The sequence below is a fragment of the Tripterygium wilfordii genome, chromosome 23 (assembly GCF_013401445.1).
Source record: "Tripterygium wilfordii isolate XIE 37 chromosome 23, ASM1340144v1, whole genome shotgun sequence".
NCBI classification, from domain to species: domain Eukaryota; kingdom Viridiplantae; phylum Streptophyta; class Magnoliopsida; order Celastrales; family Celastraceae; genus Tripterygium; species Tripterygium wilfordii.
This window is the reverse complement of record NC_052254.1, coordinates 10,149,296-10,160,932: the sequence shown is the minus strand read 5'-3', so window position 1 is coordinate 10,160,932 and position 11,637 is coordinate 10,149,296. Positions and strand designations below refer to the sequence as shown.

At 38.2% G+C, this 11,637-nt stretch overlaps 1 protein-coding gene and 1 pseudogene across 2 annotated transcripts; both read left to right on the top strand.

Moving 5' to 3' along the window:
• Nucleotides 1–519: 519 nt before the first annotated feature.
• LOC119993142 (hexokinase-1-like) lies at nt 520–7,504 on the top strand. 2 transcript variants are annotated; one of them, XR_005466512.1, is made up of 3 exons: nt 520–991; nt 6,155–6,368; nt 7,373–7,504. XR_005466512.1 is itself a non-coding variant. In XM_038840090.1 (2 exons), exons 1-2 carry the CDS (start codon nt 594–596, stop codon nt 6,204–6,206), a joined length of 450 nt encoding a protein of 149 aa, XP_038696018.1. In that variant the 5' UTR covers nt 520–593; the 3' UTR covers nt 6,207–6,429. The 2 variants fall into 2 exon arrangements, 1 of the variants encoding a protein (XP_038696018.1); XM_038840090.1 differs by lacking the exon at nt 7,373–7,504 and having other exon boundaries at nt 6,155–6,429.
• LOC119992789 overlaps nt 7,061–11,637 on the top strand; it is a 21,744-nt pseudogene continuing 17,167 nt past the window's right edge.

The window sequence follows — 11,637 nt, the reverse complement described above, 5'->3', positions numbered from 1 at the left end:
TTTTGATTTCTAACTAAAATCAACAATAGTATATTAATTCATGTATTATGTGTTGTTTGTGTGAAGCAGGTTGTGTGTTGCTGGTTTTATAGGTGCCACGTTAATCAGCAGAAGCCGCACGCGTGTTTTCTGGAAAGAACAAAACCACGTGTCTGCCAAGTTTGAAGTATAATGATGCTTGTCAGTGACAAGACATGCATAAAGAATTCAATATTCTCTATCCGAATTATCTCATTTGTTGAGTTAAATGCACATTATCTAAGTGAATTCATAAACTCCCACCTAATGTCTGAGTTGAACACATATGATCCAAATAAATTCGAGATCTCTACATGTTATCAACACATAAAATCTTGTGTTGTACATAAATGAGATAATTGAGATATCCGATGTTCGTATCTGTGTCATCCTCGTTTATTCTCGGACCCCACAAAAAGATTTCATTTTTAAAAAAATTGATAAGATCTTTTTCCCCCTGAAAGCCAAAATAAATATTTGATGCTGAAGCTGTATTTTACACTCCCTCATTTCGTTTCTCTGAAAAACACTAGCTTTGTTTCGATTGATTTTTTATTTTTGGAAATTCTGTATGTATGTATCCAGCAAGCAAGACCGTAATTGGAAATAAATTTGTGAAACTTTCTCAATTTGGAAGTCAAATTAAGATAAGCAAACTACTAATATCTGTGTTTCTTGGATTCAAGAGAAGCGTGAAGGAGCGATTTCTTCATTTCAGTTTGTCATTGAGTTTCTTATTGGTGGTGGTGGTGGTGGTGATGGGGAAGGCGGCAGTGGTTTGTGCTGCCGTGGCGTGTGCAGTGGCGACGCTATATGTGCGGCACAGGATGAGGAGCTCGGGGAAATGGGCGACGACTATGGCGATTCTAAAAGAGTTCGAGGAGAAGTGTGAGACCCCCATCTCGAAGCTGCGGAAGGTGGCCGACGCCATGGCTGTCGAGATGCATGTCGGTCTTGCATCGGAGGGTGGCAGTTGTTACAAAGTCAATGATTTGTATAATTTGTATAGGAGTAATTGTAGGGTAATCAATTGTATAAGAGTGATTGTAGGATAATCAATCACTGATTCAAAGTCAATGATTTGTATAATTTGTATAGGAGTAATTGAAGGGTAATCAATTGTATAAGAGTGATTGTAGGATAATCAATCACTGATTCAAAGTCAATGATTTGTATAATTGTATAAGAGTGATTGTAGGATAATCAATCAAAAAAAAAAAGATACGAAATTATCTTCTCTTGAATATTCCTTTCAAGTTGGTATCGGAGCCACTCGAAAAGAACACCAAAACCACCATTAAATCCGTTCACCACCACTACCGAATAATGGCCGAGAAGATTGAATCATCTGGATCAAAATCCCTTGAATTAGCTGGATTCAAATCCCCTCAAGTGATTGTCCAATCCGATGGTAATTTCAACATTGGAATTACCCTCACTGAATCAAATTATGATGTATGGTCTCAATTGATAGAGATGCATATTGCCAAAAGGGAGAAACTCTCCTATATCCGTGAAAAAACCACAGCCCCGAATGAATCTGATGATGGGTACGAGCGATGGCATGCAGATAATCAGAAGGTTAAGAGATGGCTATTGATGTCCATGTCTCCTGAAATCATGAAACGCAACATTCGTTTGCCTACTGCTCGAGAAATTTGGAAAGCTTTGTCTAAAGCTTTTTTTGATGGAACTGACGAGTTACAAGTTTTCTCCTTACACCAAAAGGCTTTCTCTGCCAAACAAAATGGTAGAGCACTTTCGTTGTATTATGGAGACTTAACTGAAATCTTTGGTGAGTTGGATCATCGTGATAAGGTGATTATGGAAAGTGAGAAGGACATTGAATCTTATAGGAAATCTGTTCAGCGACAAAGGGTACACATCTTTCTTGCCGGATTAGATGGTGAATATGACCAAATCCGTGGTGAAATTTTGAGGAAGGATCCTATTCCAGAATTAGAAGAATGTTATGCTCTGGTTCGTCGTGAATCACATCGCCATGCAACTATGAATGGAGAACCCGAAAATTCCGAAGCCTCTGCCATGGTGGCACAAAATCGACCTCATCAAAGCCGACCAGATCGATCCCGGTCCAACCATCCAAAGGGCATCAATGGTGCCGACAAGTCTAGCTACAAGTGCACTCATTGCGGAGCATCAGGTCACACCAAAAGCCGTTGCTATGAAATTGTGGGATATCCATAATGGTGGGATCACACACGTGACTCAAGGAAGGTGAATCCTAAAAGAACTTCAACCGCTGCACTAGTTGAAACACAACCAGATGATGACAAGAATGTTGATACAAAGGCCTCAGCACTAATAGCAGCAGCAGGTAATGATGGTAAGGTTTTAAATATTTCTGCATCTGTTTCTAATAGTACATGGATAATTGATTCTGGTGCTACAGATCATATGACATTTGATTCTGAACAAATCTCACCTTTCAAACCATCCTCCCAAAAGTTTGTATCCACTGCCAATGGTACTCCTGCCCCTGTTATCGGGGAAGGATCTTTGTCTCTTACTGATTCCATGAATTTAGATTCTGTTCTAATAGTGCCGTCTTTGGATTACAATCTATTGTCAGTTGCACAAATAACCGCTGCTCTATTTTGTGTTGTGATTTTTTGGCCTAACTTTTGTGTTTTTAAGGATATCCAAACGAAGCAAACGATTGGTTGTGGTGTTAGGCGAGGGAAGCTATATTACTTGGATTTGGTGTCAACAAGTTCAGATAAGTTGCGTCACTCTTTGATAGTGGATAGCTCTGAGGACCAGAGAAAGAACTCTGACGTATGGTTATGGCATCGTCGTCTTGGGCATGCTTCCTTTGGTTACCTAAAGAAATTATTTCCTAGTTTGTTTTCAAAACTTGATATATCTAGTTTTCGTTGTGATGTTTGTGAACTTGCAAAGAGCCATCGTGCCTATTATCCATCTAGTTTCAATAAAAGTTCAGTTCCGTTTATGATCATACACTCTGATGTTTGGGGTCCTTCCAAAGTTACTACCTTGGGTGGATCCCGTTGGTTTGTTACATTCATTGATGATTGCACTCGGATGACGTGGGTGTGCTTGATGAAAACCAAAGGTGAAGTGAATTTGCTATTCCAAAAGTTTCATAAAATGATTCATACACAGTATAATACACAGGTCAAGGTTCTCCGTAGTGATAATGGCGGCGAATACATGAGTTCTGAACTTCAACAATATTTAGCAACTCACAGCATCGTTCATCAGCGTACATGTCCCCATACACCCCAACAAAATGGGGTAGCTGAACGGAAGAACCGTCACTTGTTGGAGATTGTCCGTGCCTCATTAATTGAAGCCCATATGCCTTTGTCTTATTGGGGAGAAGCTCTCACCTCGGCAGCTTATTTGATTAATAGAGTACCCTCAAGCACTCTTGAATTTCGAACTCCATCAGAGACTCTTTTTGAAGCCGTTGAGGCACCAACTATGATCAACTTACCTCCACATGTTTTTGGCTGTATTGTTTTCGTCCACCTACAACAACATCAGCGTAGCAAGTTGACACCTCGTGCTTTACGATGTGTATTTCTTGGTTACGCATCACAACAAAAGGGGTACCGATGTTATCACCCTCCAACTCAGCAAATGTTTATTACACTGGATGTTCGATTCCATGAAGACTCTATGTATTTCTCATCTGAGTCTGACCTTCATGGGAATTACAAAGAAGAAGTCCAGACGTTAAACTATGATATTCGCATGCGAAATGAGGAGGAATCTTCTGTCATTGATAACCAAAAGGGTGGCTTGAGTTTAGATGATAGCAAGGATACAGCTACAGATAAGAGTAATAAGAATTTGGATGTTAGTGTGGATGCAGCTACTGATACAAGTGATAAGTCTACTACGGGTGACATGAATATTAGTGGGACAATTGAAAGTGGTGATATGGGTGACTTGGATATTAGTGGCACTAGTGGTACAAGTGAAAGTGGTGATATGGGTGACATGGATATTAGTAGTACTACGGGTGACTTGGATATTAGTGGAAGTGGTGATACACTTTTGGACCAAAGCCATGATATGGACTCCCTCAAATCACCAGACCAATCTCTTGCTTCAGGTATTCCTAAGAACTTGTCTGAACAACCAAAAAAACAACTACCACTCCGTCACACAAGAGGTATTCCTAAACCCACATATGAACCTGAACTTTCTAGTCGAGTTAAATATCCCATGAGTCATTATGTGTCTATTCATCGTATGTCAGAATCAAATAAGTCATTTGTAAATCAATTATCTACTGTATCTATTCCTAACAGTGTGCAGGAAGCCTTAGCCGATCCAAGGTGGAAATTCGCGATGAATGAGGAGATGAAATCATTACAGAAAAATAAAACTTGGGAACTTGTTGATCGTCCCCAAGAAAAAAAAATTGGTTGGATGCCGATGGATTTATACTGTGAAGTATAAAGCAGATGGTACTATTGAACGTTTTAAGGCAAGATTAGTGGCAAAAGGATATACCCAAACCTATGGGATTGATTATACTGAAACATTTGCACCAGTAGCCAAAATCAATACAGTCAGAGTCCTATTATCTCTCGCTGCAAATTTGGATTGGCCATTACAACAGTTTGATGTGAAGAACGCCTTTCTACATGGAGAGTTGACTGAAGAAGTCTATATGGACTTCCCACCAGGATACATGATGCCAGAAGAACATAGTAAAAAGGTGTGCCAATTAAAGAAATCATTGTATGGGTTGAAGCAATCTCCAAGAGCATGGTTTGGAAGATTCACTAAGTCTATGAGGAAGTTTGGGTATTGACAGAGCAATTCAGATCACACTCTATTCTTAAAGAGACGACAAGGTAAGATTACTGCACTGATCGTATATGTGGATGATATGGTAGTTACAGGAAATGATCCTGAGGAAAGAAAGGCTCTGCAATGTTACTTGTCCAAGGAGTTTGAAATGAAAGACCTTGGTCCCTTGAAATATTTTCTGGGGATTGAAGTGTCTCGATCTAACAACGGAATTTTTCTGTCACAAAGAAAATATGCCTTAGATCTACTACAGGAAACTGGTATGTCAGCATGCCAGCTGGCCGATACACCGGTGGAAGAAGGATTAAAGTTGTGCATTGAGCCTAATCATGTACCTGTTGACAAAATGAGATATCAAAGACTTGTAGGAAGATTGATGTACTTAGCACATACAAGACCAGATCTTGCATATGCATGAAGCATTATCAGTCAATTTATGCATAACCCTGGAGAGCAACATATGAATGCAGTGATGTGTGTGTTGAGGTACTTAAAGGCTGCTCCAGGAAAGGGTATTTTATTCACTAAAAATGAAGACCATCGAAGCATAAATGTATATACTGACGCTGATTGGGCTGGAGGAGTAGATGACAGGCGGTCCACTTCAGGTTACTTCACCTTTGTTGGGGGTAATCTTGTTACATGGAGAAGTAAGAAACAGAATGTTGTTGCACGCTCAAGTGCGGAAGCCGAATATAGAGGAATGGCGCTCGGAATATGTGAAGCATTATGGTTACGATTTCTCCTGAGTGATTTGGGATATCCACCTAGCAAACCAATTCAGTTATAGTGCGACAATAAAGCCGCACGTGATATTGCTCATAATCCGGTTCAACATGATCGTACCAAGCACGTGGAGATAGACAGATTCTTTATCAAGGAGAAGTTAGATGAGAAAATTACAGAGGTACCTGAGATACGATCCGAAGATCAGCTGGCTGATATTCTCACAAAGGCTGTTTCAAATCAGGTGTTCTCAAGATTTTTGGGCAAGTTGGGAATGCATGACATCTATGCACCAACTTGAGGGGAAGTGTTACAAAGTCAATGATTTGTATAATTTGTATAGGAGTAATTGTAGGGTAATCAATTGTATAAGAGTGATTGTAGGATAATCAATCACTGATTCAAAGTCAATGATTTGTATAATTTGTATAGGAGTAATTGAAGGGTAATCAATTGTATAAGAGTGATTGTAGGATAATCAATCACTGATTCAAAGTCAATGATTTGTATAATTGTATAAGAGTGATTGTAGGATAATCAATCAAAAAAAAAAAAAGATACGAAATTATCTTCTCTTGAATATTCCTTTCAAGTGCAGTAAGCTCAAGATGCTGATATCCTATGTTGATAATCTTTTTACTGTCGTTTGATTTGATCTTTTGGATTGGGGTTATTGTGAATTTCTTATCAAAAGATGGATTCTTGATTTACAATCCACGTTTTCTGAGCTAATCTTTCTCAGGCTAACGAGTTCTCAATTTCACTTACTCTGGGTAGGAGGTTGGGGGTACTGGGTATCTGTGGCAGTGGCAGTTGAGTTTTTTTTGTTATTTAATAACTAAGAAATTATATATTGTTTGGCTATTTGTGACTTGTGAGCCTTTTCTTTTAAAAATGAGTATTTTATCGTCAATTTCATAATTTATGCAGGTTGATTAAGGGGTTCTTGATGGCCTTGAACATTCTTTGTAAAAAAATATACAAATGTTTTGCTTTTGGCCTTGTTGGTCAATAACATTTCAGCCCCTTGCAAGGACAAAAGAAATGACAATTTCTGTTTGTCTCAATTTCTATTTCCATGTTTGTCTCAATTTCTGCATTTTCAAGTTGAAATCAGTGTCATTTAAAGCACAAGGCACTCTTAGCCTTGAAAGCCCCATATTGTCGCATCACTAGACCCTTGCTATGGGAATATTTGTGGTTATGATTTCCTCTATCACGGGTATAGTTTATATCTTAAAATGAGTATTTAATTTCATGCAAATACTCTTTTTTCGAAGCAAAGATTGGGTCAGGAGATCATTTCAATCGTACATATTATTGAATTTATTTCGTATAATATATTGAATGGATAATTTTATTTTTTCAGTAGTTTCCTGTGAAATACTGATACCAGATTGTCTTTGAGAAGACGATAACAATGATCAAGTAGACTGAGACGAGAGTCCGTCGAGATGTTTTTATACACGCTGTCATTGTGTTTGACTGATTTGTGGTTGGTTCAATGGTCAAGAAACAATTTTTGAAAGTTAAGTACTTTAGAAGCTTAGCAGCTAGATACTTCGCTCGTGGGGCCTTGTGAATAATCCATATTGATATTTCTGAATGATATTTATCAAGTTAAAGTGAAAGGATAATGAAATTAATTAGTAATTTTGAGAGAGAAAAAGCAGAAACTGTTAGTAATAGGAAGTTAAATTATTTTTCTGTGGGATAATCAGATTAATTTTGATGTTCGTGAATCGTGATCTTTTGTGCCAATAAAAGAAATAGCGGGAGTAACATGCCTATGATTATTACGCATTGTCTGTTCCAGGGATGAGGAAGGACTGTTTTATGCACTGGACCTTGGTGGCATAAACTTTCGTGTCCTGTGTGTACAGTTGGGTGGGAAAGAAGGACGTGTCGTCAAACAGGAATTTGAGGAAGTTTCAATTCCTCCACATTTGATGACTGGAACTTCCGATGTGAGTATCATTTAGACTAGACCTACAATCTCTGACCCTGCTCATGGAAGTACATAATCTGAACCTTTTTTCTTCTTTTGGCAATGATGGTGATTTCAGGAATTATTTGATTATATCGCTGAAGCGCTTGCAAAGTTTGTTGCTACAGAAAGTGAAGATTTTCATCTTCCACCTGGTAGACAAAGGGAACTAGGTTTTACCTTCTCATTTCCAGTTAGGCAAACGTCAATAGCATCTGGGAATCTTATGAAATGGATGAAGGGATTTTCCATTGAAGATGCAGTTAAACCAACTACCTTGACTCTTTTTTTCTGCCTGCTATATTTTTCTGCTGTCTGACATAAATACCATTCTTTCTGTCTGTAGTAACCGGTTTTCGTCCGGCCAAAAAAAAAATACAAAAATAAAAAATATATAAAATATATAAAATATATTTAAAAATAACAAAAAAATAACAAAAAAATAAAAAAAGAAAAAGTGGCCGAAAGTGGAAAAGAAAAAGGAGAAGAAAGGAGAGAAAAGGTAGGGGAGAAAGAGAGAAAAAGTAGGGGGAAATTGGGTAAATAAAAAAGAAAAAAAGAGAGAAGAAGGAGAAGAAAGGAGAGAAAAGGGGAGGGAGATCGGGAGAGAAGAAGGGGAAGGAGGAGGAAAGAAGAGAAAATAGGGAAGAAATCAAGAGAGAAACCGGAGAACAAGAGAAGAAGAGAAAAGAGTGTCTCCTCCTTTAACTCTTGAAGGTAATATTCAGCACACATCTTTGTATCTCTTTATTTTTCTTTGATTCCATCTTTGATTCATACTTTGTATCTCTCCGACTTGGTTTCTTTGGTTTCTATGATTTCTTAGGTTTCATGTGTTACTTGTTCTATATGTCCAAGTTGCTGGCTCGGATGTTCGTTTAGATGGCCTATGTTTATATTGTCTATATGTTCTTGTTTACATGTTTGTTTGATTATATTGGCTCTTTTGGATCTGTTTATATGGGCTCTTGTTTATATTAATCTGTTTATATGGATCGCTCCTGTTTATATACATGTGTATATTGTTCAGGTTTTTAGAGATGTTTACATGCCTGTATTCTGTTTATACTAATGATGAACTGAGATGTTGTTTGAGTTTGTTTTGATCTCTTTTGCGTGTATGGGTGGTGCATATATTGTCTTAGTGCATATTATATATATATATATATGGTGCCCGTGTGTGAATGAATATGTTGTATGTGTATATATGCATTTGTCAGTGTATATATATACATATATATTATATATATATTGTATATGTGCTTGTATATGTATATATTCCAGTTTGTATATTTGTATATATGTGTTGTGTGGGCATGTTTATAATATATATAGACTGAATTTGATTTGAGTTTTTATGACATTTGAGCACAATTTTGACCCCCCATTATTTTGTGTTTGATGTTGGGGCTTGGACTGGGCTTGAGCCCACTTGGGCCGAAGGATACTTAGAGGGTTTGGGCTGGATTGAAGCAATAGGCCTCGCGGGCAATATTGGGTTTTTATACATTTGTATAAATTTCATTTTTAATTTTATTATTTGTCATGTATTCTTGTAAAATGTAAGTCTTGTAATAGTGTAGCAAAAATAGTGGATGTAAAATAGAAAATGCATACATGATATTTTAGGATGCTAGAAGCATATAGAAATTAGGAATTGATTTTGTGAATAATGATTGCATTAGAATGCATGTTTAGAACTTTGATTTCTCACACTATGCTATGATGCTTAGATGTATGTTAGGATTGTTTGAATGCAATGAAAATAAATGCAACGCGTTAGTCATTGGATTAATCCAAGCCGTCTCACATTAATAAAACACATCAAGATTAAATTATGGAATCCTTATGTTTTCTTTAAATACCAAAGAGCCTTCAAGATATTGGGGTTCCATTGGCATTCATTGAAAACATTTGGATTTCGTGGATCCGGAAAGCAAATGTGTTTTTAGGGATTAGGAGAATTTATTTACGGACTCAACGGTGGGTTTAAAGATATTTGACCCATTCAATGAGCCATAAATGGATTCTTTCTTTTCTCATGAAGAACATAATTGTGAGTAAGACTTAAATTAAATATTTCTTGATTGTGGGCCCTTTTGGTACATCAACCAAGTCCTCAAAAAATCCTTCTTCAAAAATATCCAAACCCACTCCAAGTGGTGCTTTATCCAATCTTTGGCCAAGCCGGGAATGGCCCCAATGATCCCGTGCAGCCCCTTTTCCCAAATATCCAAACCCACTCCAAGTGGTGTTTTCTCCAATCTTTGGCCAAGCCGGGAATGACCCCAATGATCCCGTGCAGCCCCTTTTCCCAAATATCCAAACCCACTCCAAGTGGTGTTTTCTCCAATCTTTGGTCAAGCCGGGAATGGCCCCAATGATCCCGTGCAACCCCTTTTTTCAAATATCCAAACCCACTCCAAGTGGTGTTTTCTCCAATCCTTGGCCAAGCCGGGAATGGCCCCAATGATCCCGTACACCTTGTCCTCCAAACCACTCCAAGTGGATTTTTCATTTACATTCCAATAAGACCCATCAAAATGGGATTTTCAAAAACAAATTAGAGCCAAATAGGAAAACATTTAAAGGTAACCGATTTCGGGAGTTGTGGGGTGCCTAACACCTTCCCCATGCTCAATAGACCCCCTTGCCCATTTTTCTCGCAGACCAGAATGGATGTCCAATTGCATCCCTAAAAATCAATTGGTGGCGACTTCATTGTTTTTCAAGCCGGTTGCTTCAGCTGGCGACTTCACTGGGGAATGCTTGTTGTACCAAAGGGGTCGGGCCTTGTTGTCTTAGTGTTTTCCTATTTGGTTGATTTGTTTATTTTTGTTGTACATGTTTTTTTTACATTTTGAGGAATCTAATGTGTTTGTTCATGATTGTAGATAAAATAACAGGTTTTTTTTGTGTTTCATAAAATTGAGTGTTTGTTGAGGATATGGTATGATTCTCCCGCACACACATCACTATTCACATGCACACAAATGGCCCATAAATACCGGGTCCTACTAGTGATTAGTGAGGGTTGATCTTTGCTTTTGATGGATTTTGTCCTCACGTAAGCAAGGAAAGACATCCTCCTGGATTGACGTCCCTTCAAGATATTGGGGGATGGGTTCCACTTCCAGATATGGGGTGTGAACTAACCTGATCCAGTGGCCTCTCGCGTAGCCGCGTTATAGTTAGAAATGCCACCCATATGCACATTACATAACCCTAGATCCGGTTCGAGACCTTCAGAAATTGGTAGGAACCTGATTTTGTTAGGAACAATGGGGGATTCTCCTATCCTTAACTCCATTTATTTCCTGTACATTTAAATACCATGTACCTTTATTCCTCATTTACATGTTTATATGTATTTGATACATACCTGTATGTATATATTCATCAAACCATACATGTACATGTCTTATACACTTGCCATGAATATGTTAGCCTAGGTTATGATACTTGCCATACGTGTCCATATATGCTTGCATGTTTGTTAATCACTCATACATGTTCATACATATCTTATATTCATCCTTTTCATGCCCCCATGCATTCACTAGGCACATTCTTTGCAATTGGACAAGAGGATGTTTGCGGAAGCAGTGATAGGAACCAGTGACATAAGACGAGACAACCCGTGGGAAACTAGAGATGTGTTGGAGAAATTGCGGGCAGAACTCGGAGATAGTTTAAAAGACGATTTACCATTGGGAATTGTTCGGAAGACACAGTTTCAAGAACAGGCACCACCAGGGTTAGCACAGTTTTGGGAGGCACAAAGTGATGAAGCACGCAGTAATTTTGGGAAAATTTATGGACGTATTGGGCATCTATTAACTGTCAAAACACCGGTAACTCTTCTTCAGGCTGCTATGCATTTCTGGGACCCTGCATATCGCTGCTTTACTTTCAATACAACAGATTTGTCTCCTTTATTAGAAGAATATGGGCAGTTGTTGGGATATGATCCACATGTGAACAAGGTTTATAATCCGGAGGAAGTTACTGATGGAAGGAAGATTGTTCACCGTCTTTTACAGATAGAGCATACCAGGACTCCTGGAAAGGATAAAGGTAATATTTGGGTGTTT